We start from the raw sequence: 26,016 nt of genomic DNA, 5'->3' as shown, positions 1-26,016 counted from the left end.
CTATAATTTTATAAAAATCTTAAAAATAGATTTATATATATTTTTTTTCTTTGATTTTATGTTTTAAATAAAAACAAAATATTTAAATAAAACTTATATTTTTATAAAATAAAAATAAAGAAACTTTATAAAACTTAAATATTTAACAAACTCTTAAAAATATTTATATTTTTGTTTTCTTTTTATGTTTTCGAATATTTAAAACGTATTTTTACTAAAGCGTATTTTTTTATATTAGTAAACTAAAAAAAATCTTTTTTTTTATATATTTATTAGCGTTGCGCTTCCGGCTTTTAAGCTAGATTGTCCCCGGCAGCGGCGCCAAAAATACTTGATATTATTCGAGGTGTATATGAAATAGCTTATATTTTACTAGGAAATACTATTAAATACGATACAATTTTACACAAGATATTTATTTATTTAGAGAATGGATATACTTAAACCTTGCTACAACACTTATAGGCAGTGTACCTAATCGTACAGTAGTGTAGTTTTTAGTAAGTCCGGTTCGTTCCACAGGGAATCTTTTAATCAAAGCTTAACGCTATATTAGTTTAATTTATAAAAATACAAATATATATATATATATATAAGTAATATTATTATTATAAAGGGGGATTTTTACCGTTTAATGACCGGTTTGTCGATTTTAAAACTTTAGTTGCAGTTAAAACAAAATGTAAAAATATTAAATAAATAAAAGACTTAATTTAAATCGTAAAGTAAATAATGATAATGAAATTGCGATAAATAAAAGTGCAATAAAATAAACTTGCGATAATTAAAAAGTACGATAATTAAAAGTGCAATTAAATACAATAACAATAAATAAAAGTGCGATAATTAGAAGTGCAATTAAATATAAAATAAAGGAAATTAAATATGAAATAAGATAATTATGCTTATTTAAACTTCCGTAATCATGATGTTTGACGTGTTGATTTTAGCTTTATGCCCATGGGTTAATTGTCCTTTGTCCTGGATTATTTAATATGTCCATCTGGTTTTTGTCCATAACAGTCCATCAGTCATAAATATAAAGTGCGAGTGTCCTCATCAAATTATCCTTATACCCGAAGTTAAATATTCCAACTAATTGGGGACTTAAACTGTAACAAGATTTTAATACTTTGTTTAATAATTACACCAGGTTATCGACTGCGTGTAACCCAAGGTTTTAATACTTTGTTAACAATTATGCCAAGTGTCCTTGTACATAATTTCACCCCTGTTTTAATAATTCCATAGACTATTAATCCATTCCCGTGTCCGGTTAAATGAACGATTATTCGTACATATAAATACCCCGCCCATCGTGTTCGATCGAGTGTATATGGTTATTTATAGGGACGTCCAATTGTAAATCTTTATATCAAAATTAACAAATTATCATTTAGTTAAACAAATATAAAGCTCATTAATAGCCCATAGTCTAATTTCCACAAGTGTCGTTCTTTTGTCCAAACCCCAATTATGGTACAAAGCCCAATTACCCAATTTTAGTAATTAGCCCAACATCATGATTACTTCATTTTAAATAAGCATAATAATAACTTAGCTACGAGACATTAAATTAAAAAGGTTGAACATAACTTATAATGATTAAAAATAGCGTAGCGTTACACAGACAGAATTTCGACTTACACCCTTACAACATTCGCTAACATACCCTTATTATTAGAATTAGAATTAGAATTAAAATTAAAATTAATATATATATATATATATATATATATATATATATATATATATATATATATATATATATATATTATGTTTACATATAGAGAAAGAGAGATTTTATGGATATTTTTACGATCAGAATTCGCTGGCTTTTATAGGAATTTTCGTCCAGGGAGACTCCGCGACTCGCGCCCTTTTTGCTCTTCAAACTCCGCGAGTCGCGGAGTTTGTTTTTACAGCTCACCCAGCTCTGGCTCTTTGTTTACCGACGGATTTTTATATTATATAATATATAAATAATTATAAGAATTATTTAAATATTATATTATATTTATGTGCATAGTTGACTTGTAATTTTTAGTCCATTGCGTCGAGCGTTGAGAGTTGACTCTGGTCCCGGTTCCGGATTTTCGAACGTCCTTGCGTACAATTTAATATCTTGTACTTTGCGTTTTGAATCCTGTACTCTTGTAATTTTGAGACGTTTCTTATCAATAATTGGAACCTCTTTGATTGTATTTTGTACTTTTGAGCTTTTTGGTCGTTTGCGTCTTCAATTCGTCGAATCTGTCTTTTGTCTTCACCTTTTATTATTCAAACGAATATTACTTGTAAATAGAACAATTGCAACTAAAAGCTTGTCTTTCTTGAGGAATAATGCTATGAAATATATGTTCGTTTTTAGTATTATCACTTACAGTGGTATTTAATCGCGTAGCGTTACACGGACAGAACTCCGACTTTAAAACCCGTAAAATATTTCTTACAATAACCCAATTATTATTAAACTTAAATTAAACTTAATATTATAAATATAAATATAAATATATCTTATAGAGAGAAGAAAATAAAAATTGAGTCGTGTAGTTTTTTCGTCGAGCAGAAGCCTGGTATTTATAGGCATATTTCCTGATTCTGATGCCCATGCGAGTGCATGGGGTTTCAGTGCAAATCTCATGCACTCGCATGGGCTCATGCACTCGCATGGGTTTTTATGTCTATTTCCCATGCGATCGCATGGCCGTCGGATCCAGCTCACATATTTTTTGTTTTCTTGCTTGTCGACATATTATATATATATATAATTTATATTAATTATATATATATATATATATATATATATATATATATATATATATATATATATATATATATATATATATATATATATATATATATATATATATATATATATATATATATATATTATATTATATTATATTCTTGTGCATAGTTGACTTGTAATTTTTGCTCCGTTGTCTCGTACATTTACGCCCAGTTTATGTCTCGGTTCCGGTTTCTCGAACGTCTTTTCGTATGCTTTAATATTTTGTACTTTAGTTCCGCAACTTGTACTCTTGTAATTTTTAGACGTTTCTTATCAATAAATGGAAGCACTTGGATTGTATCTTGTACATTTGAGCTTTTTGGTCATTTGCGTCTTCAAATAGTCGTTTTCTTCTTTTGTCTTTGCACTTATTTATTTAAACCATTACAACATAAAAATAGAACAGTAGTAACTAAAAACTTTACATATTGGAAGGATATTGATACTAAATATATGTTCATTTAGAGCACTATCAAATATCCCCACTTGAACGTTGCTTGTCCTCAAGCAATACAGAACTTGAAATAAAATCACACTTCACTCGAATCACTTTTTTTATTCTCACACTTTATACATCAGTGATTTTAATACGGCGGTATACACAATGATAGTAACGATGTGGTTTACAGTCCTACATGACTATGAAAATGTAGATCCTTTAAGGAAATTGGATCTTTATCAAAACATTTGATCTTTTAAAAATTCATTCTAGCTTTTACCCTAGATAAGTTTTCTGGAATAACCCTTCACCGGTGTTCGCAAATTGTTTTTGTGGGTTTTGTGGGTTTCAAATTTTAAAATTTTAGCTCAAAACTTATGATTTTTGTGTCACCCACTTACTAACCTTGTATTAGGAAAGCAACACGTCCAGTATACTTGTCCCGTATATTAACCTTCGATAAACTACCGTCCGGTTGTAAAGGAAAGCGTTGAACAAGCAGCTGTTAAGGCAATGTCTAATGACATGCAGATGTTCATGGTCTAAAAATGTGTCGGATGCAATTACTATCCTTTGTAGGAGCAATGGTAAAGATCACCCTATAATTTTTTGGTCTGGCACAAGGTCCTATCTTCGACCATGCTATGCAACCACCGTTCTTACAGTTGACACCCGATTTGGTTCAGGTGACCTAATAAATTCTGATGAATTCTTAGGATTTTACGTTCAGTGGTAATGAACGCATTGAAAATGGGTTTTCAGGAAACAAATCGGTTTTAATTTTAATTAAAATATTTTCTCGTTCAAGTTCGAGTTTAGATATCATTGAATTCCATGAGTTTGTAATTCTCAATCTTTAAATTCAATCTCAAGGATTGAGTAATATCAGTCTTAAAAGCTAATTTTTAATCTTTAAGGAGATTATCCTTTCTGGGGGTCTGATTCATTAGTCTTATCAAGCTAATTTGCACGGTGCCCTCTCCATTTTACGAGACAGATCCTCTCATGGTTAGGATAAGTCTGACCACTTGGCGACCCTGTTTGATGCTGAGGTCCGTGGATTTCCTGCTGAGTTTAGAGATGACTTTTCTAGATTTTTCGTTAACCTACAGCTGGTCTGGATGATAACTTCCTGACCTAAATCAAGAAGCGCGTGTCTTTTTTGGAAGACTTTACTTCCTTTTAATGATGGAATTGATTCATCATGTAGATCCATCTATTCTTTCAAAGGTATTACAATAAATCGGGTAAAACTGATTAGTTTAGTCCAAAGCAAAAGTACCTGCAATAATCTGTACCAAATATGTAATATGTGTTTTAAAGAACTTGGTAAATTCTTTCCACACTTAGCTTTTATTTATTCTTTTCTTTGCCTTTTTATTCTCTTCTATTCCATTTTAAATGAATTCAAGCGTTTTGAGTTGTTTCTCCAATTATGTTCTCTCCGAGGTAATAATAATTTCGCCATTAACACCTAGTTTTATCGTTCATAAATATGATAAACATGATTTTGAATTCACAAAATTTGGCAATTAAACTAAGTGTAAACTTGAGAGAATTTATAACCCTTTCCCACACTTGAGATCATGCAATGCCCTCATTTGCATGAAATCAGACTATAATTATAAATTCATGAGGGTGATTAGTGTAGAAAAGTGATTAAAAATACCGAGTTTGCAAACATATTATTTTATATCACATTTGATATTTTGCGTCTTGTCATCAAAATTAGTAGCTTTTGCTGAACTTAATGTCAGTCTTTGAAAGTGCGCTGTTTTATCCTGTTTTGTACATAAGATAAACTATAAACATACATAATATTTTTATTATATTTTTTTTATAAAACCTTTATTTATTAAAACAATTTAAACGAATACTTTTTTTTTAATTTTGTTTCCTTTTACTTTAGGTAGTTTCGGTATGTTTACCTAGTCCGTCACTCGACAAAATTTAAAATTTGTCGTTTTTAAAGTGATTGTTTTAAAAGCAAAGATTTTTGGGTTTTTTAATTTTTTTGGTATACTTTAGATCAATAAAATTAAAAATAATGATAACAAAATTTTTCGCCCCGCCCTCGGGTAAAGCAATTTCGGTTCCATGACCTAGTCTTCAACTTACGATGAATTTTAGAAATCATTTTTTAAGCATAATGAAATAAAGTAAATTTTATTTTTAAATTCACACAAAACTTAAATTTAAAAAGCGTATTAATTTCATACAAACCTACAAAACAAAATAAAATTCAGAATGGGGGGAAGAAAACTAGTTCTTTAGTGTCTGCTAGTGGAAAAGACCAATCAGATTCCATTCTCGGAACTACATGAGAACAGAACAAATAACTCTAGACAGCATTATTTCTAGAACATTTGAATCTCCCCATACTTAGGTAGCTGTAGTTTTGAAATTGTGATTAACTTCATTGCCAATTTCTCTTGGACCATAATCAACTTGCATATCTGTGACTTTTGCTTTAAGCCATTGGTCAGATTCCTGTGTAATATCCACAAATTCAACTAGTTTCACCTTTTCTTTAAGCGATAGATTGGATACTAACCGGTTACATAACTTAAAGTTCCCCTTGGTTCTAGCATCGCGAATTCGTTTAATAAGTTTTTTCATTGAACTATTAATAACAGAGTCATTTAATTTCGTATCAACAACAGGGTTCTTTGTTATCAGGTCAACATTAGGTTTTACTTCATCTTTCCCACACTTAGGCGTTTTATTATTGTTAAGCACTACCGTTGGAGTTGGTAAAACAACATGGTTCTTACCAATCATTTTTGTTGGTTCAACGGTTTTGGTTGGTGGAGATTTAGTCTTTCAACAAATAAATGTGACCAATTTTTCACCATCACTAAGTGTCATTCTACCCTCTCTTACATCAAAGAACGCCCCGGTGGACGCTAAGAATGGTCGACCTAAAATTAGAGGAATGTTTGAGTCCTCTTCTATGTCAATGACAATAAATTCGACTAAAAAGGTTAAATTACCCACTTGAACGGGTATGTTGTCAGCAATTCCAACTGGGTGTTTAATAGTTTGATCAAAGAGTCGAACACTCATTTCCATTGGACTTAACTCACCTACTCCTAATCTCTTATATAATGAAAGAGGCATAACACTTATACTCGCACCTAAATCTGCTAGTACATCATACATGACACAATCACTAAGTAGACAAGGAACAATAAATTCACCCGGATCACCTAACCTGGGTGGAGGTTTTGGTGGGACTGTCTTCTCCGAGTTTATTTTTACTGTTTTTGTTTCTTGCAATTTCTTATTCTTCTTCTTCTTTCCAGAGGTATCACAAACTTTATTACCTATCACTTGCTCATACTCAACTCCTTTTCTTGGAAATGGGATGGGTGGTCTGTAGGGTGCCACCACTGGCTTTACATACTCGGGTGGTGGTGGTGGTGTTGTAACTTCTTCATTGTTACTCACATCGAAAACCTTCCCATCTTTTGATGATGGTTTTTCAGAATTCGTTGATACCATATTAACATTCTCATTCTGAGGATTTACTTCAGTATCACTCGGTACCTTTCCTTGTTCCCTCTCACTCATCATGCTAGAAAGAGTAGCTACGTGTTTTTCTAGATTCAAAATGGAAGCTTGTTGAGTTCTTAATGACTGATCAAACCTCTCATTTGTTTGGGTTTGAGATGTAATAAATTGTGTTTGAGATTCAACTAGCTTTTGTACCATTTCTTTCAGATTTGAGTTTTTCTGTTCGGTTTGTTGTGGTGGTTTATACAAACCAGGTCTTTGTTGATTGAAAGTGTTGTTTTGAATTGGTTGGTTATTTGGACCTTGTTAGTTATACGAGTTATTGTTGGGTCCATTTGGATTTTAAAGAATGTTTTGATTTCGATTAAAGTTTGGCCTTGGCGGTTGATAATTATTTTGATAATTATTTCCCGGCCTTTGGTTCATGTAGGAAACATTCTCACGTTGTTCCATCGTTTGCTCGATGTGACACTCTTTCGTTAAGTGTGGTCCACCGCATTGCTCACAACTGATTCGTATTGCGTGAACATCTTTAGTCATCTTTTCCATTCGTCTCTCGAAAGCATCTATTTTTGCAGAAACGGAATCAAAGTCATGGCTAAAATCGGCTTTAGCCGCTTTAGATGAACGAAAAATATCTTTTTCCTGATGCCACTCATGCGAGTGGGAGGCTGTGTTATCAATGATTTTGTGAGCTTCGGTTGCTGTTTTCTTCATAATGGAATCACCAGCTGCTGTGTCGATGTCTTTTCGTGTAGCAACGTCGCATCCTTGGTAGAATATTTGCACTATTTGATAAGTGTCTAAACCGTGTTGAGGACATCCTCTCAACAACTTTCCGAATCTTGTCCACGCCTCATATAATGTTTCATTTGGTTTTTGCGCGAACGTAACAATTTCTTCTTGAAGTCTCACGGCTTTAGATGTCGAAAAGAATTGTTTAAGAAAATTTTCAACTAAAACATCCCATGTGTCAATCGCCCCTTCAGGTAACGATTCTAACCAATCTTTGGCTTCTCCCTTTAAAGTCCAGGGAAACAACATGAGATAGATCTGTTCATCCTCAACTTCTCTGATTTTGAATAGAGTACAGATCCTATTAAAGGTTCGAAGATGTTCGTTTGGATCTTCTTTCGGCGTACCACTATATTGGAATTGATTAGTTACCATGTGTAGGATTTGTCCTTTGATTTCATAATCTGGCGCATTAATGTCTGGCTTAATAATGGTGTGACCTTGGCCAGTGCGTGTGGCTCTCATTCGATCTTCTATACTTAGAGGTTCCGTTACTTCCATTATTGAATTTGTTGAATAAGAATCACTAGAGGATTCTGATTTAATGGTTTCTTCCTCGACAATCTCTCGATGTGTAATTTGTGGTTCCGGAGGAATGATTAGTGGTTCTGGATCTTGGAATTGTCCTTGAATATCCTCTGGGTTTTCAATTTTGAAGTCGGGTTCAGAAAATGGATTATCGGGATTTTGAGTTGGAGTACTTGTTTGACTGGATGATGATTCTAAAGAAAAATCAACGGCGATAATATTGGCTAGATGTCTTGATCGAGTTACAGGTGGTAAACGTATGAAAGGTGGTGAACGTTTTGCTCGGTGCATTAACTGGATATCCTATTAGTTATAAAAATAAAAATTATATAAGTTATTAAATTAATAGACTTTTCTGCTTTTGCCCACGTTTCGAATAACCAAAAGATGCAGCAGGGAGCCAGGACCCTTTAAATCGGAAGCCCACAACTCAGCCACTAACAAATCTAACTATTACTACGAAGCAGAAAATTTTGAATATCTATCAATTTAATTGCTTAAAATAATTTTTCCGTCGAAGTTTAAAGAAAATAAAAAGTCTATGTCCTAAAAACTAGAGCGTAGAAATGAGAAAGAAAAAGCGCGTCGAAAAATAAGAAGTCGAAAAACAAACGTCGAAAACAAAAAGTCGAAAAAAAAATATTAAGAACGTAAAGCGTCGAAACTTAAAAGGTCTAAAAGCTAAAAATTAAAACTTGCGTCTAAAGGTATTAAAGCTTAAAAGGAATTCTATATCTAAAACGGCAATAACTTAAAAAGGCACTAAAATCTATTAAATATAAAAGCGATAAGGGACGTCGTAAAATTCTAAAGCACCTAAATCTTAATCTAAAGAAAAAGCACTTAACGGATTTAAAGGCAAAGCCTAAAAATCTAGAAATATAAAATACTACGGCAAAAACTAAGTTTAAACTAATTACGAACGATAAAAATACAAATTACAAATTAAAAGATCAAAATATTTAATTTATAAAAAGAGACAAAAAAATGATAAAATTACTTATTTTTATAAAAATATTATTTTTATATTATTATTTTATAAAAATATTAAACTATATAATTAATAATAATACTTAAACTTAATATTACAACTTAAATAAAACTATATATAAATATATTAAACAATTAAACCCTAATTAGATTAATTAATAATAATAATATTAACCCTAATTCGATCAGACTAGGAAACACTTCTGTCAAATCACCTCATGCGAACGCATGAGGTTCTAGTTGTATTTCCATGCGACTGCATAGGATCGGATACCAGGCCAGAAGTTGGGCTTCGACAGGCTCGGCCCAGTTCCAGTTTTTATTATATTTTTTTCTGATTTAAATTTATAGAAAATAATATGTAATTTAAATAAAACATAAAATAAAAATACTTATTAGTTTTTTGTAACTTAAAAAAAACTTTTTTAATTTAAATACTTAAAATAAATAAATAAATAAATATATATATATATATTTTATACTTTTTAACATATATATATATATATATATATATATATATATATATATATATATATATATATATATATATATATATATATATATATATATATATATATATATATATTATACTTTTTAACACTTATACAAAAATATTTTTACGAAATAAGAAAATAATATATTTTTACAAAAATATAGTAATAATAAAATATAGCATTTTGCTTCGGCGTCCCCGGCAGCGGCGCCAAAAACTTGATGTGTGCAGCAGTGTATACGAAATAGATTATATTTTATTACAAAATACTATTAAAAATGATACAATTACACAAGTTATTTATTTATTTATTGAATGGATATACCTAAACCTTGCTACAACACTTATAGGCAGTGTACCTAATCGTAGAGTAGTGTAGTTTTTAGTAAGCCTGGTTCGTTCCACAGGGAGCTGGTTGATTACGTACTATATTTTTTACAACTATATTTATAAAAATATATATATTTACATATAAGTGTTTATTATTATTATAAAGGGGGATTTTACCGTTTAATGATCGGTTTGTCGATTTTATATTTTTAAGCGTAAAGATGAATGACAATAATTAAAAGTGCGATAATTAAAAGTGCAATAAATAAAATTGCAGTAAATAAAAGTACGATGAGATATAAAATAACACAATTATGCTTATTTAAACTTCCGTAACCATGATGTTTGATGTTTTGATTTTAATTTATTTATCTGGGTTAATCGTCCTTTGTCCTGGATTATTTGATACCTATATGGTTTTTGTCCATAATAGTCCATCGGTCATAATTATAAAATGCTCGTCAAATTAATCTTATTCCCAAAGTCAAATATTCCAACTAATTAGGGATTCGAACTGTAATAAGGTTTTAATACTTTGTTAATAATTACACCAGGTTATCGACTGCGTGTAATCCAAGGTTTTAATACTTTGTTAACAATTACACCAATTACCCTTGTATGTAATCCACCTATGTTTTAATGGGTCCATGATATATTAATTTATCCACTTGGCCAAAATGAATAATCAATTACCCAATCCAATTGATTAATTAAATGATTGTAAACGATGTCGTATAAACGTCACTAAATAGGACATTCGTAATCATTTTAATAATTATTAGATTAACTAATTTGAAGATAGGTTCGACAGGTTCCAATGAGTTGTCATTCAATTAGACACTACCCCCACCAATTAATAGTCATAGTCCAATGTCCACAAATGTCGGTCTTTTGTCCAAACCCGAATTATGGTACAAAATCCAATAACCCCGTCTTAATATTTAGCCCAACATCACGATTACTTCGGCTCAAATAAGCATAATAATAACTTAGTTACGAGACATTAATTTAAAAAGGAAGAACATAGCTTACAGTGGTATTTAATTGCGTAGCGTTACACGGACAGAACTCCGACTTTAAAACCCGTAAAACATTTCTTACAATAACCCAATTATTATTAAACTTAAATTAAACTTAATATTATAAATATAAATATAAATATATCTTATAGAGAGAAGAAAAGAAAAATTGAGGTGTGTAGTTTTTTCGTCGAGCAGAAGCCTGGTATTTATAGGCATATTTCCTGATTCTGATGCCCATGCGAGTGCATGGGGTTTCAGTGCAAATCTCATGCACTCGCATGGGTTTTATGCCTATTTCTCATGCGATCGCATGGCTGTCAGATCCAGCTCACATATTTTTTGTGTAACAACCCAAACCAAACCACGAACAACCCGCGTGAAAATAGCAAATATTTTTTTTTTTGCTGGAACAACATATGTAGCGGCGCGCCAGAAGGCCGCGCGGCGCGCCATTCTGGTCTGTCCAAAAAGTCTTGAAATGCTAAAAAGATTGGCCACTTCCCGACATAATTAGACAAAACGCTTTTAACAACATATTCAAATATGTAAAACTAACACATTCCATTAATAAAAATGAGTTTTACGAAGCGGGGCCCACATCGGACGTTTTACGAGTTTAATACAAAATATGAGTTTTGACCATCAAAAAGTTTAAGTACCAAACTTCACTACGAGCATGGTGTTTGGGATTAAACTACCCAAGTCTCGGTCAAACTCCAAAAGCTAAATATCCCAAAAGCATTCTCTAATAACGACGGGATCTTTAATCCAAGATGATGCCCTTACCCTTGTCCACAACCGAACCTATAAAAAGGTAAACAACGAGAGGGTAAGCAAAGCTTAGTGAATGCAATAATTATACACATACATATATAATATACCTACTTGCAAATCACTTACACAAACTCCGCATACATGCTAGCAACACAATTAGCTTATAATCTCGAATACAAGCTAGAAATCTCCAATACCACAAGCTAGCATAGCAACGCATATAATATAATTCGAATAATATATTATGCTTACACTTACAACACAATTAACCATGGTTAACCAATCGTACAAGGGAATGGCGCTCGCGAAAACGCCATCGGTGTTCATAACATCCGCTAGGGTACTTAACACCTCGTATCACTAACCCCTAGAGTGGCACCTTAACACCTCGGCACTTCACCCCGAGTGGCATCTTAACACCTCGATGCTTCACTCATTATTTTACGGAGTGGTGTCTTAACACCTCGACACTACACCCCTAGGTGGCATCTTAACAACTCGATGCTTCACCCCGAGTGGCATCTTAACACCTCGATGCTTCACTCATCACGTGAAACGTGGTGTCTTAGCACCTCGACACTACTGTAACGACCCGGAAATTTCCGACCAAATTTAAACTTAACCTTTATATGTTTCCGACACGATAAGCAGAATTTGTAATGTTGAATCTTAAAAAGTTTGGAACTACATTCATGTAATCAATTACCCGTTGACCGTGTTCGACGATTCACGAACAATTATGTGTATATAGATATGTATATATAATATATAATATTAACTGAAAACATTAACAAAGTATTAGATATATGATACTTTACATGAACATATTTGTTTCGATATATTTATCGACAGAATTAAGAGATAATATCAAATGATTGAATTATCAGATACATTATGATATGATTACGGGCCTATGTTATGAGGTCCACTGTGATTTAAGAAATCTATTCTTTTTGACAACTCATTACTTAACCAGTATGATAAAGATAACGATATTTATATTTTATTTTATTAAATATATATAACGATTTAAATTAATATTATATATTTTTATACGCGTATTATACGTACATAGTTTTATACTTTTACTATACTTTAACTTTACCTTTACGTTACTTTTACTTTACTTTAACTTTAATAATTCACTTTAATAATTCATACTTTAATAATTCACTTTAATAATTCATACTTTAATAATTCACTTTAATAATTCAAAAATCTATTATAAATAGAATTCAATAGGTTTCATTATTTCATAGAAACTTGAAAATATATTTCTCTAAACTCTCTCAATCAAATTACATATAAATATATTTACTTAGTACTATTTCAAGATATTATTAGTATACATAAAATACTACGACGGAGTTATATTCAGACGATTTCAAAATAAGTTTTCAAATGGGATATAGCTAAGGAAATTATGGGTTATAGCTATGAAGGTTATGGGTATTGATCGAGGGTATTGCTCGTGAGGTCAACCTAACGTTTATCATTTTCGTTGCGTCTACGTACTTTCCTGCAATATTGAATCACAATATTGATACGTGAGCATTCATATCTTATCTTTTATATATTAATAGTGTATCCCTGACTAGTGCTCGAGTATATATGATTATGCATGTTTGTATGCTTAGTTTCGTCGTTAAATAGTTTATGATAAATCACGAATTTGATACATATGCTACTGAGATAAGTTATATGATATGCATGTCGTTGAAAAGCTGAAGGAAAAAAATTAATAACTTTTCATTTAGAAATCGTGTGGTTTCGATGAACGGATTAAAAGATATGGTCAACTGAATTATCATTAATTTTAATATTATTATTAAAACGATTATTATAACTGTTATCAGTTGATGTTATTACTAAAATTATCTTTATTACTAAAAATTAATATTTTTATTGAAACTATCATTTTATTATTTTTATCATTATTATTATTATCAATATTATTTTATCAAATAAATATGCGTACAAAGATATTTTTACCACACGTAATGTAATTACATTAATAATACATACCACTATATTTTTATGATATTAAGTGAATTTTATAAATTTTATTACTTGAGATATATAAAAGTATATTTTTATCATATATGAATTTTAATATAAATTTTTATTTATTAATAAATGACTTGTATTATTTAGTATAATAAGATCTGATAAATATATTTAAATATATAAAACTACTATATATAAGTTATATAATAAACATGTATAGATTTTGAAAGTCATTTTGGGTCAAGTTGACTTTTGTTGACTTTTGCATGTCGGTCTCGAGCATTAGGATTGTGATACACTACGACTTGACCTAAATTGTTAGACAGATATTGACCAACATATAAATATATATCCTTAATATAGGTTCGTGAATCCGAGACAAACCCTGCACTTGTTCAGTGCCGTCATATACATAATTGCTACAAAATACAGTATTGTGAGTTTCATTTGCTCCCTTTTTATATATATTTTTGGGCTGAGAATACATGCGCTGATTTATAAATGTTTTACGAAATAGGCACAAGTACTAAAACTAATTCTATGTGGGTTTAAACCAGAAATATACCCTTAGCTTGGTAACATTAAACTACTTGTCTATGTACGGTAGGCGCGAATCCTAAAGATAGATCTATTGGGCCTGACAAACCCCATCCTGACTATGGGATGCTTTAGTACTTCGAGGTTATTTTAAACACACCTGATCTGGTGTACTTCAGAGGGTAAAACATGAACGTTAAGGCTTGTTACCGGGTGCCTACAACTTATAGAATACTTTTATTCACTTGCGAGTGTACGGATATTTATAGAAACTGAAATCTTGTGGTCTATTACTATTACGGAAATGATGGATTATGATAAACTAATGAACTCACCAACCTTTTGGTTGACACTTTAAAGCATGTTTATTCTCAGGTATTAAAGAAATCTTCCGCTGTGCATTAGCTCATTTTAAGGATATTACTTGGAGTCATTCAAGACATACTTTGAAAGACGTTGCATTCGAGTCGTTGAGTTCATCAAGATTAATATTTAGTCAATTATAGTTGGATGTAATATGAAATGGTATGCATGCCGTCAATTTTTGATGTAAAGAAAGTTTGTCTTTTAAAAACGAATGCAATGTTTGTAAAACGTATCATATAGAGGTCAAATACCTCGCGATGTAATCAACTATTGTGAATCGTTTATAATGTATATGAACGGTTCTTTTCAGTTGGTATCAGAGCGGTGGTCTTAGCGAACCAGGTCTTGCATTAGTGTGTCTAACTGATAGTTGTTAAGATGCATTAGTGAGTCTGGACTTCTACCGTGTCTGCATGTCAAAATTTTTGCTTATCATTTTTAGTCGGAAATCATCTACTTACCATCCTTAGGAAATTACCTGCTTATCATTCTTAAGTCTAGACGCGTTTTCCTACATTTATTTCATAATAGTGTATAGACGAATTCTTATCTTAGCATATCTGTTACTGTGAACTTTGACTGACATCTTTCAAAGATTCCTCCGTAATTTATGGGATTTTGGTATTATATATACATATGTAAATTATGTATTGAAGAATACCAAATCTAAATTCTACAATCTATTTCATACCAAAAAATTCTTTCCCTGATCATACAAGATGGAACCCTCAACCAGTTCAAGTTCCTCGGATTCCGACAGCTATGCTGATATGGATTTCCACATGAGCTCCGAAAGCAGCGTGACCGGAATGAATCAACCAATTAGCCATCATCTATTCTGGATGAATTGGGGATGGGTTCGTAATCTACTTAACCATTGGAGACAAGAAGAAGGCGATCCTTTTCATCCACCACATTGCCCTCTTGGCAATGAACCTGAAGCACTTACCGGCGAACCTGTCCGAAACACCATTTTCTCTCTCATTTCCAGAGTATCTCGTCATGATTGTATACTACACCAAATTCTAGATCTTATTTATCCGCTCGTCCGAACCGACAATTACCCCGGTGTAATAGAAGAAGTCAACGAGCTTCACGCTCGGGTAGTGGCTTTGGAGAATATGGTGCAAAGGTTACAAACACCAGCAGCAGCACCAACAGCATAACCAGTACCACCATCAACGGTACCATTACCACCACCAACAACAACCGCATCGCAAACCTCAACTTCACAATCTGTCCCACGAGCATCGACGTCGTACGCCATGTAGATACCAAGGAAAACCACAACGATGAAGTATTGATTCATAACTTCATTGGGGAAACATTCTATGGCGATTATGTAATTTCTAAAGTTTAGAAATTATCTATCCTCGCCTTAACCATAAATCAAATGAGTTTAATTTAATATTAACTCATTAAATCAATATTACATCTGAAGAAATATACACATATATATTTCCATAAAGACTGTAATAAAATTCTTTTGTACAAAATATTAATTGTGAATTTTTTTTAACGGGTAGGTAATACCCGAGAGATATATAAATTCACAATTATTATGTTACATTCTTCGAATCTGATTCAGCAAATCATCCATTATACTCCCTACTTTCACAACAATATACATTCTTTTATAAAAATCAAAACAACCATACTCATTCAAAATCTAATTACATATTCTGATTTTGAAATCTCATAATTCGATTCAAGATATAACCGAAATCGTCACTCTTAGATTCCTACATCTTTCAAAACTATACTTTGACTTCAAAACTGTCCTAGAACCTCATTTCTATTCATGGAACTCACAAAAATATTTGTATCATTCAAAATCTTAGAACATCATATGTATATTAACAATTACAATATGTGTTCAAACACTTCGAAATTCCTAAAGACATGCGAGATGATGATCCAACCACATATTACCCACTGTCATGCATCTGAAAAGCTCTCGAAACCAAAGTTATAGTTTAACACGTATCCATGTCAGATCCTTTGATATTTATTACCAAATATAATTTTTCAATCTCTTTCCAAAATAGACAGTTTTGTCACAGTTCCAGCAAATCACCTTCATTTGTTTATACTAATAAACCTTATTATAACAATTACCCCTTCATCATTGTTACCGGGGAACCTTTCATATCTCGCCACATTAGCAGTAAACTTATCAACAACTTCATTAACCTTCGACTTAAGCCTCTCCGAAAAGCCACTATACCTATTCATTAAAACCCCATCATGTACTCACCTACATCCTGTAACAATAATTGTCACACCAACTACTGGGAATTAGCAATCAGTATTTTGAATTTCGCGACAATTTTACGTCAAAAGTTATACATATAACGTCTATCTCCTAGACTTACATACTTCGAATGTGAATTTTCTGAAAAACATCCCAAACCATGAACTAGTTCTCCGAAATTGAAAAAATGCTGATGAAGCAGCAAAAACTGTAAACGACTTTAACAGTCAAAAGTTTGATGATAAAGAATAGTATGGTGGTAAAGTTGAGAAAAAGAGAAGGTTTGAAACTGGAAAATGGATTGAGCATACCATGAAGGAGGCTGTGGACAAATCACAAAGACTAAACCTGCCTTCAAAGGATCCAAATGATTCAGTGTCTACTGAAATCGTTAGCAAACAACTTACTTCTTATTCTAAACCTTCACAGACAAATCTTCCTCATCATCCATATTATCGTATCTTTTATTATAATATCTTCGATATTCCTGAAGATATTTTCACAACTATTCTTATCTGAAATCTTTTATCTCTTCGCAATATCTGCGTTACAACATAAAAAGAAACTGTGTTTGTTTCTAAATTCTAAAAAAAAAAAAATTTGAATTTAAAATAGAAATGTTTTTGAAGTAGTGTTGGGAACTGAAGCATGAATTAGTATAATATAATGACACTTGATCAACGTGATTATATTACAGTAAGTCATGCTGAGTTTCTAATGGAACGTGATGATTCACAAAACATACTGTCATCATGTACTGTTTATACGACTCTTACATTCTACCCAATTTCCAAACATATTAAGAACATATCATCTTGATAGCTCTATATTTTCGGATATTCTGGTAATTTGCCAAATCAAGATCGTGCCATTACTATTTTCTTCTTGGAACATTAACTATGTTCATCCAAAAATTCATATCTACGAATTCTGGACCATTATCCGCTTGACTTAAGGTCGGAAAGAGAAAACGAAAGCATGAAGCTCCGAAATATAATGGAGAATATAAAGCCCGATAACAACCCCGAAATTACAAACCTTGTATATCAATGCGTATAGCAATATAAAGACACGGGAGAATGAAAAACACAATAACCCCAAGGTAATGGTAGAAGAAAATAACTTCCTCCGGTGGTAGATGAAAAAGAAGAATGACATATATGAAAGTTAAGAGTATATCAAGAATCAATACTGGATGAAGCATATTAACGAATGCTTTAAAGTATGAATTGGGGAGAAAGACTAGAATGTGTGAGATGTGGAAATAAAGAAACGAAGGGGGTGGAATTATAGTAAAATATCAGACAGAGAAATCGAGACAGATTATCGCATTTAATCAAAGAAGATCCTGATTTCCTTAATCGCTGAAGAACCAAATCTTATTGCAAAGATTTTCTTTAAATCCCATGAATTCCGAAAATCAATCATAACTACGTCATCGGTTAAAACGAATATACGTTTACTCATTTCACTCTCTTGCGATAGCTTCACATATACTCTTCGCGTAATCAAATTATTTTATCTATATTACTCAATGATGATAAAACTCTATTTATCAACTCATATTCATCATGAAAACATTTTTATAGTTAGCCATGACGACCTCGATCAAATTTCGGGACGAAATTTCTTTAACGGGTAGGTACTGTAACGACCCGGAAATTTCTGACCAAATTTAAACTTAACCTTTATATGTTTCCGACACGATAAGCAGAATTTGTAATGTTGAATCTTAAAAAGTTTGGAACTACATTCATGTAATCAATTACCCGTTGACCGTGTTCGATGATTCACGAACAATTATGTGTATATAGATATGTATATATAATATATAATATTAACTGAAAACATTAACAAAGTATTAGATATATGATACTTTACATGAACATATTTGTTTCGATATATTTATCGACAGAATTAAGAGATAATATCAAATGATTGAATTATCAGATACATTATGATATGATTACGGGCCTATGTTATGAGGTCCACTGTGATTTAAGAAATCTATTCTTTTTGACAACTCATTACTTAACCAGTATGATAAAGATAACGATATTTATATTTTATTTTATTAAATATATATAACGATTTAAATTAATATTATATATTTTATACGCGTATTATACGTACATAGTTTTATACTTTTACTATACTTTAACTTTAACTTTACGTTACTTTTACTTTACTTTAACTTTAATAATTCACTTTAATAATTCATACTTTAATAATTCACTTTAATAATTCATACTTTAATAATTCACTTTAATAATTCAAAAATCTATTATAAATAGAATTCAATAGGTTTCATTATTTCATAGAAACTTGAAAATATATTTCTCTAAACTCTCTCAATCGAATTACATATATATATATTTACTTAGTACTATTTCAAGATATTATTAGTATACATAAAATACTACGACGGAGTTATATTCAGACGATTTCAAAATAAGTTTTCAAATGGGATATAGCTAAGGAAATTATGGGTTATAGCTATGAAGGTTATGGGTTTTGATCGAGGGTATTGCTCGTGAGATCAACCTAACGTTTATTATTTTCGTTGCGTCTACGTACTTTCCTGCAATATTGAATCACAATATTGATACGTGAGCATTCATATCTTATCTTTTATATATTAATAGTGTATCCCTGACTAGTGCTCGAGTATATATGATTATGCATGTTTGTATGCTTAGTTTCGTCGTTAAATAGTTTATGATAAATCACGAATTTGATACATATGCTACTGAGATAAGTTATATGATATGCATGTCATTGAAAAGCTGAAGGAAAAAAATTAATAACTTTTCATTTAGAAATCGTGTGGTTTCGATGAACGGATTAAAAGATATGGTCAACTGAATTATCATTAATTTTAATATTATTATTAAAATGATTATTATAACTGTTATCAGTTGATGTTATTACTAAAATTATCTTTATTACTAAAAATTAATATTTTTATTGAAACTATCATTTTATTATTTTTATCATTATTATTATTATCAATATTATTTTATCAAATAAATATGCGTACAAAGATATTTTTACCACACGTAATGTAATTACATTAATAATACATACCACTATATTTTTATGATATTAAGTGAATTTTATAAATTTTATTACTTGAGATATATAAAAGTATATTTTTATCATATATGAATTTTAATATAAATTTTTATTTATTAATAAATGACTTGTATTATTTAGTATAATAAGATCTGATAAATATATTTAAATATATAAAACTACTATATATAAGTTATATAATAAACATGTATAGATTTTGAAAGTCATTTTGGGTCAAGTTGACTTTTGTTGACTTTTGCATGTCGGTCTCGAGCATTAGGATTGTGATACACTACGACTTGACCTAAATTGTTAGACAGATATTGACCAACATATAAATATATATACTTAATATAGGTTCGTGAATCCGAGACAAACCCTGCACTTGTTCAGTGCCGTCATATACATAATTGCTACAAAATACAGTATTGTGAGTTTCATTTGCTCCCTTTTTATATATATTTTTGGGCTGAGAATACATGCGCTGATTTATAAATGTTTTACGAAATAGGCACAAGTACTAAAACTAATTCTATGTGGGTTTAAACCAGAAATATACCCTTAGCTTGGTAACATTAAACTACTTGTCTATGTACGGTAGGCGCGAATCCTAAAGATAGATCTATTGGGCCTGACAAACCCCATCCTGACTATGGGATGCTTTAGTACTTCGAGGTTATTTTAAACACACCTGATCTGGTGTACTTCAGAGGGTAAAACATGAACGTTAAGGCTTGTTACCGGGTGCCTACAACTTATAGAATACTTTTATACACTTGCGAGTGTACGGATATTTATAGAAACTGAAATCTTGTGGTCTATTACTATTACGGAAATGATGGATTATGATAAACTAATGAACTCACCAACCTTTTGGTTGACACTTTAAAGCATGTTTATTCTCAGGTATTAAAGAAATCTTCCGCTGTGCATTAGCTCATTTTAAGGATATTACTTGGAGTCATTCAAGACATACTTTGAAAGACGTTGCATTCGAGTCGTTGAGTTCATCAAGATTAATATTTAGTCAATTATAGTTGGATGTAATATGAAATGGTATGCATGCCGTCAATTTTTGATGTAAAGAAAGTTTGTCTTTTAAAAACGAATGCAATGTTTGTAAAACGTATCATATAGAGGTCAAATACCTCGCGATGTAATCAACTATTGTGAATCGTTTATAATGTATATGAACGGTTCTTTTCAACTACACATTTCATGCTACAACAAATAGATACATTATATACCTACACATATAATTATTCCACTCTCCTTACGCCTTCGGTGAAAGATAATCAAGTCCGAGAACCTTCAATGTAACGTACCTATTACATGATACATAATATCAATCACAAACTCAAGTTGGTCAACCCACTAAAACTCCATTCTAGGGTTACCTTGACCCATGGTGCAATTTTGACCCATTTGCAACCCTAACCCTAATATTTGGGTTAACATCCCTAAAACCCTAATCATTATCCAAGTTAGGTCCTAAGACACTTTCCAATACAAGGTTTATACATCAAACAAATACATTTCACCACTTAGGTCCATCATGACCCATTTGACCATTTAAAGTCAATACATCCATTCCGGGTCACCCACTAACCCACTTAACACCCATTTATATATATATATAGGTATGCTACCAATTTTACTAACTAATTTAGGCTCATAAACATAATTTGAAACTTTGAAAACCCTAATTAGTCATCTTTGGGTCTACATGACCCAAATTCACCCAAAACCCCCAAATTACTAGCAAATGGGTTTTAATGTTCATCACTTACACAAACCCTAACTCTTATACAATTAAAATAAGGAAGTTAGGTTTAGGGCTTACCACAACTATCAAAATGTAGCAAAAGAGGAGATGAACAACTTTAATACCCGAGCTCTAACCCGAAATGGGCTTCTTCTTCCTTAAATGGAGCTTTCTCACTCTTGAATCACTCTCTCTCACTAGAATTAATGGATGATGATAAAGTAGGTGAAAATGGAGTAATGGGGCTCACCAAAACTGATCCCAAGCCTTAAAGTCGGACCTTAAGTGGTTTTACCAAAATGCCCTCAAAATATCTTGATTAAAAACAAAGTGAGCTGTCAGCCCGTAATGGCGCGGCGCGCCATAAGGCCGCGCGGCGCGCCAAATGCCAAGTTCAGCTTCTTTTGCCTTTTAATTAAATACAACCCAAACCCCACAACTTGAATAACTTATACACACAAATGTACAATAAAATATTCAGGTCTTACAACTCTCCCCCACTTAATTCGGAGCGCGTCCTCGCGATCCAAGCCACATGACAAGAAGGAAGATAAACCAACACGAATTCTTCGGGTTCCCATGTAAACTCGGAACCTTTACTCCGACGCCATTAAACCTTAAAAGTTCTCACCTCCTTGTTACGCAACATTTTCACCTTCTCATTAAGTATAGCAATCGGCTCTTCAACATATTCCAACTTATTGTTTAGCTCAATTTCGCCTAAAGGCATCCATGAAGAATCATCCGCAAGACACTTACGGAGGTGGGAAACATGAAATTTGTTATGGATCCCCGCAAGTTCTTCGGGTAATTCCAATCGATATGCAACTTCACCAACACGAGCTAAAACTTTGAATGGCCCAATAAACCGAGGAGCTAACTTTCCCCGTTTTCGAAATCGAATAATACCCTTCCATGGCGAAACCTTAAGCATTACCATGTCGCCTTCTTGAAATTCGATCGTTCGTCTACGTTTATCGGCATACAACTTTTGTCTATCTTGAGCCTTCTTCAAATGATCCCGAATAATATCAATCTTGTTATTAGTCTCCAAAACCAAATCGGTACTCCCGATTTCCCTTTGACCCACTTCAACCCAACAAATTGGAGTTCGACACCTTCGTCCATATAGCATCTCATAAGGTGGCATCCCGATACTAGTATGATAACTATTATTGTACGAGAATTCCACCAAAGGTAAGTGCTCGTCCCAACTACCACCAAAATCAATAATACACGCCCGTAACATATTCTCCAAAGTTTGATTCGTACGTTCGGTTTGACCGTCCGTTTGAGGATGATATGCCGTGCTCAATTTCAATTGTGTACCCATATCTTCATGAAACTTTTCCCAAAACCGAGATGTAAAACGAGTATCTCGATCTGAAATAATCGATATAGGAACTCCGTGACGCGAGATGACTTCCTTGATAAACAACTTAGCCAATGTCTCCGACGATATCGCTTCTCGAATGGGAAGAAACAAAGCACTTTTCGTCAATCGATCAATTATAACCCAAATCGAATCAAATTGGGTTCTCGCCGTTTTAGGTAACTTTGTGATGAAATCCATGGTAATGTGCTCCCATTTCCATTTCGGGATTTCCAATGGTTGTAACTTACTATACGGCTTTTGGTGCTCGGCCTTAACTTGCAAACACGTGACGCATTGTTCAACATACTTCACAACATCACGTTTCATGCCCGGCCACCAATAATCCTTCCTCAAATCAAGATACATCTTTGTTGTTCCCGGATGAATGGAATACTTTGACTTATGTGCTTCATCAAGTAGCATTTGTCGATACTCACCCATCTTAGGCACCCACACTCTTCCTTGAAAGGACAACAAACTACGCGAACTCATAGTAATGAATTCCGATTGCCCCACAATTCGCTCCGCATGCTTGTTGTGAACGTAAGCCTCTATTTGAATCACACCAAGTTTTTCAAGAAAATCGTTAGTAATAATCATACGTAACAATCCCAATCGTAACGCCGGGTGATGACTCTTTCGACTTAACGCATCCGCGACCACATTCGCCTTGCCCGGATGATAAAGTATTTCACAATCATAATCTTTTACCACATCCATCCACCTACGTTGACGATAATTCAAATCTCGTTGGTTAAAGAGATGTTTCAAGCTCTTATGATCCGAATAAATCGTACTCTTAACACCATACAAGTAATGGCACCAAATTTTCAACGCATGCACAACGTCCGCCAACTCAAGATCATGAGTCGGATATCTCGTCTCATGTTTCTTTAATTGTCGAGAGGTATAAGCGATGACTTTACCCCTTTGCATAAGAACACACCCGAGCCCATTTAGTGAAGCATCACAATAAACCGTCATGTCTTCCACTCCTTCCGGCAAAACTAACACCGGAGCTTGACACAACTTCTCTTTTAGCAATTGAAAAGCAATTTCTTGCTCGTTCTCTCAAGTAAATCTCGCGTTCTTCCTCGTCAATTTCGTCAGTGAAGAAGCGATCTTAGAAAAGTCTTGGATAAACCGTCGATAATAACCGGCCAATCCGAGAAAACTTCGGACTTCCGTAGGCGTAGTCGGTTGTCTCCAACTCTTCACCGTCTCTATCTTCCCCGGATCTACTTGAATGCCGTCTTTGTTCACAATGTGGCCAAGGAATTGAACCTCCCTTAGCCAAAATTCGCATTTGGAGAACTTAGCATACAACTTCTCCTTTCGTAACATCTTCAATACTCCACGCAAATGACGTTCATGTTCGTTCATACTTTTCGAGTAGACTAGTATGTCGCCAATGAACACAATTACCGACTTGTCCAACATAGGTTGGCACACTCGGTTCATAAGATCCATGAATACCGCCGGTGCATTCGTGAGACCAAAAGGCATTACCACAAACTCAAAATGCCCATAACGCGTTCGAAAAGCTGTTTTCTCGATATCTTCCTCACGGACCCGCATTTGGTGATAGCCAGATCGTAGGTCGATTTTAGAGAAATACGTTGCACCTTGGAGTTGGTCAAACAAATTCTGAGGTAATGGATAACGATTCTTGATCGTCACTTTATTTAACTTCCGGTAATCGATGCACATCCGCATACTGCCATCTTTCTTCTTCACAAATAAAACCGGAGCACCCCATGGAGAAGCACTCGGTCGAATAAAACCCTTCTCGAGAAATTCTTGGGTTTGATTTAACAACTCTTGCATTTCCGTCGGCGCTAAACGATAAGGAGTTTTAGCAATGGGGGTAGCCCCCAGAACCAACTCAATGCGAAATTCAACTTGTCTTTCCGCCGGAACATCCGGTAACTCGTCCGGAAAAACGTCTTCGAATTCACTAACCACCGGAATTTCACGAATGGGTGGTGACTCATCACGAGTATCAACAACATGGGCAAGAAAGGACATGCCACCACTATCGAGGAGACGACGTGCCCGTGCAAAAGTGCATATCGGCACAAGTCTTCTACGCTTATCACCGTGAATAATTAACTATCCCCCTCTTGGGGTATTACAACGAATAAATTTTTCATGACATGCAATATCGGCTCTATTACGATCGAGCCAATCCATACCCACAACAATATCAAAGTCGCCCAAAGTCATCGGAATGAGATCTATCTTAAAGTTTTCGGCACCAAACACAACATCACAATTTTTACACACGTCAACCACTAGCACCGTCTTGCCGTCTGCTATTTCGACTTCTACCGGACGACTTAACTTAGCTAACGGTCTATTAAGTTTAGGCACAACTTTAGGAGACACAAATGAAAAATTTGCACCGCTATCGAAAAGAATCCTTGCCGAATTAGAATTAACCATGAAAGTACCTGAGACAACTTCGTTCGATTATTTGGCTTCATCATTGGTCATCAAATAGTTGCGACCCCTAGCCGTACCCGCCGCCTTCTCTAATCGCTTCACATTATCGTTTCGCAAATCGGGACACTCCGGCTTTTTATGCCCTTCTTTTCCGCAATTAAAACAAGTGACCTTGTTTCCGAAAGACGGTTTAGGACATTCACGAGCCATATGACCCTGTTGCCCACAATTGTAGCACGTATAAGAAAAACCCTCAGAAGCGCCCTTCTTCACGCTATTAACACTCTCGGAACCCTTCTTGTTCTTGTTCTTCTTGTTTGAAAAGTTAGAATGACTAGAACCTTCAAACTTTCTTTTGAAAAACGTGAAATCGCTTTTTCTTGGAACATCCGGCTTAAAAACCCGGGCCAATTCAAATAACTCATCAAAAGACTTAGCCATACCCCGACTAATCTTACCCTTAAACTCATCATTCAAAGTACGGTAGAAATCTTTCGTTAGCTTGTGATCG

At 33.1% G+C, this 26,016-nt stretch overlaps 1 protein-coding gene and 1 non-coding gene across 2 annotated transcripts in view; both read left to right on the top strand.

Annotated features, from left to right (window-relative positions):
* Window positions 1–3,877: 3,877 nt before the first annotated feature.
* LOC139897308 (uncharacterized) overlaps window positions 3,878–26,016 on the top strand; it is a 43,056-nt gene continuing 20,917 nt past the window's right edge. The window contains exon 1 of the mRNA XM_071880003.1: window positions 3,878–3,919. Within this exon, the coding sequence (XP_071736104.1) occupies window positions 3,878–3,919 (42 nt within the window). The remainder of the gene's footprint in view (window positions 3,920–26,016) is intronic.
* Window positions 7,555–7,661, top strand: LOC139903470 (small nucleolar RNA R71). Its single transcript, XR_011778287.1, has one exon. It is a non-coding gene; the product is annotated as a small nucleolar RNA R71 (small nucleolar RNA).

Source organism: Rutidosis leptorrhynchoides, chromosome 3 (assembly GCF_046630445.1).
Source record: "Rutidosis leptorrhynchoides isolate AG116_Rl617_1_P2 chromosome 3, CSIRO_AGI_Rlap_v1, whole genome shotgun sequence".
NCBI lineage: Eukaryota > Viridiplantae > Streptophyta > Magnoliopsida > Asterales > Asteraceae > Rutidosis > Rutidosis leptorrhynchoides.
The sequence above is the reverse complement of the archived record's forward strand: the minus strand, read 5'-3'. Positions and strand labels throughout refer to the sequence as shown.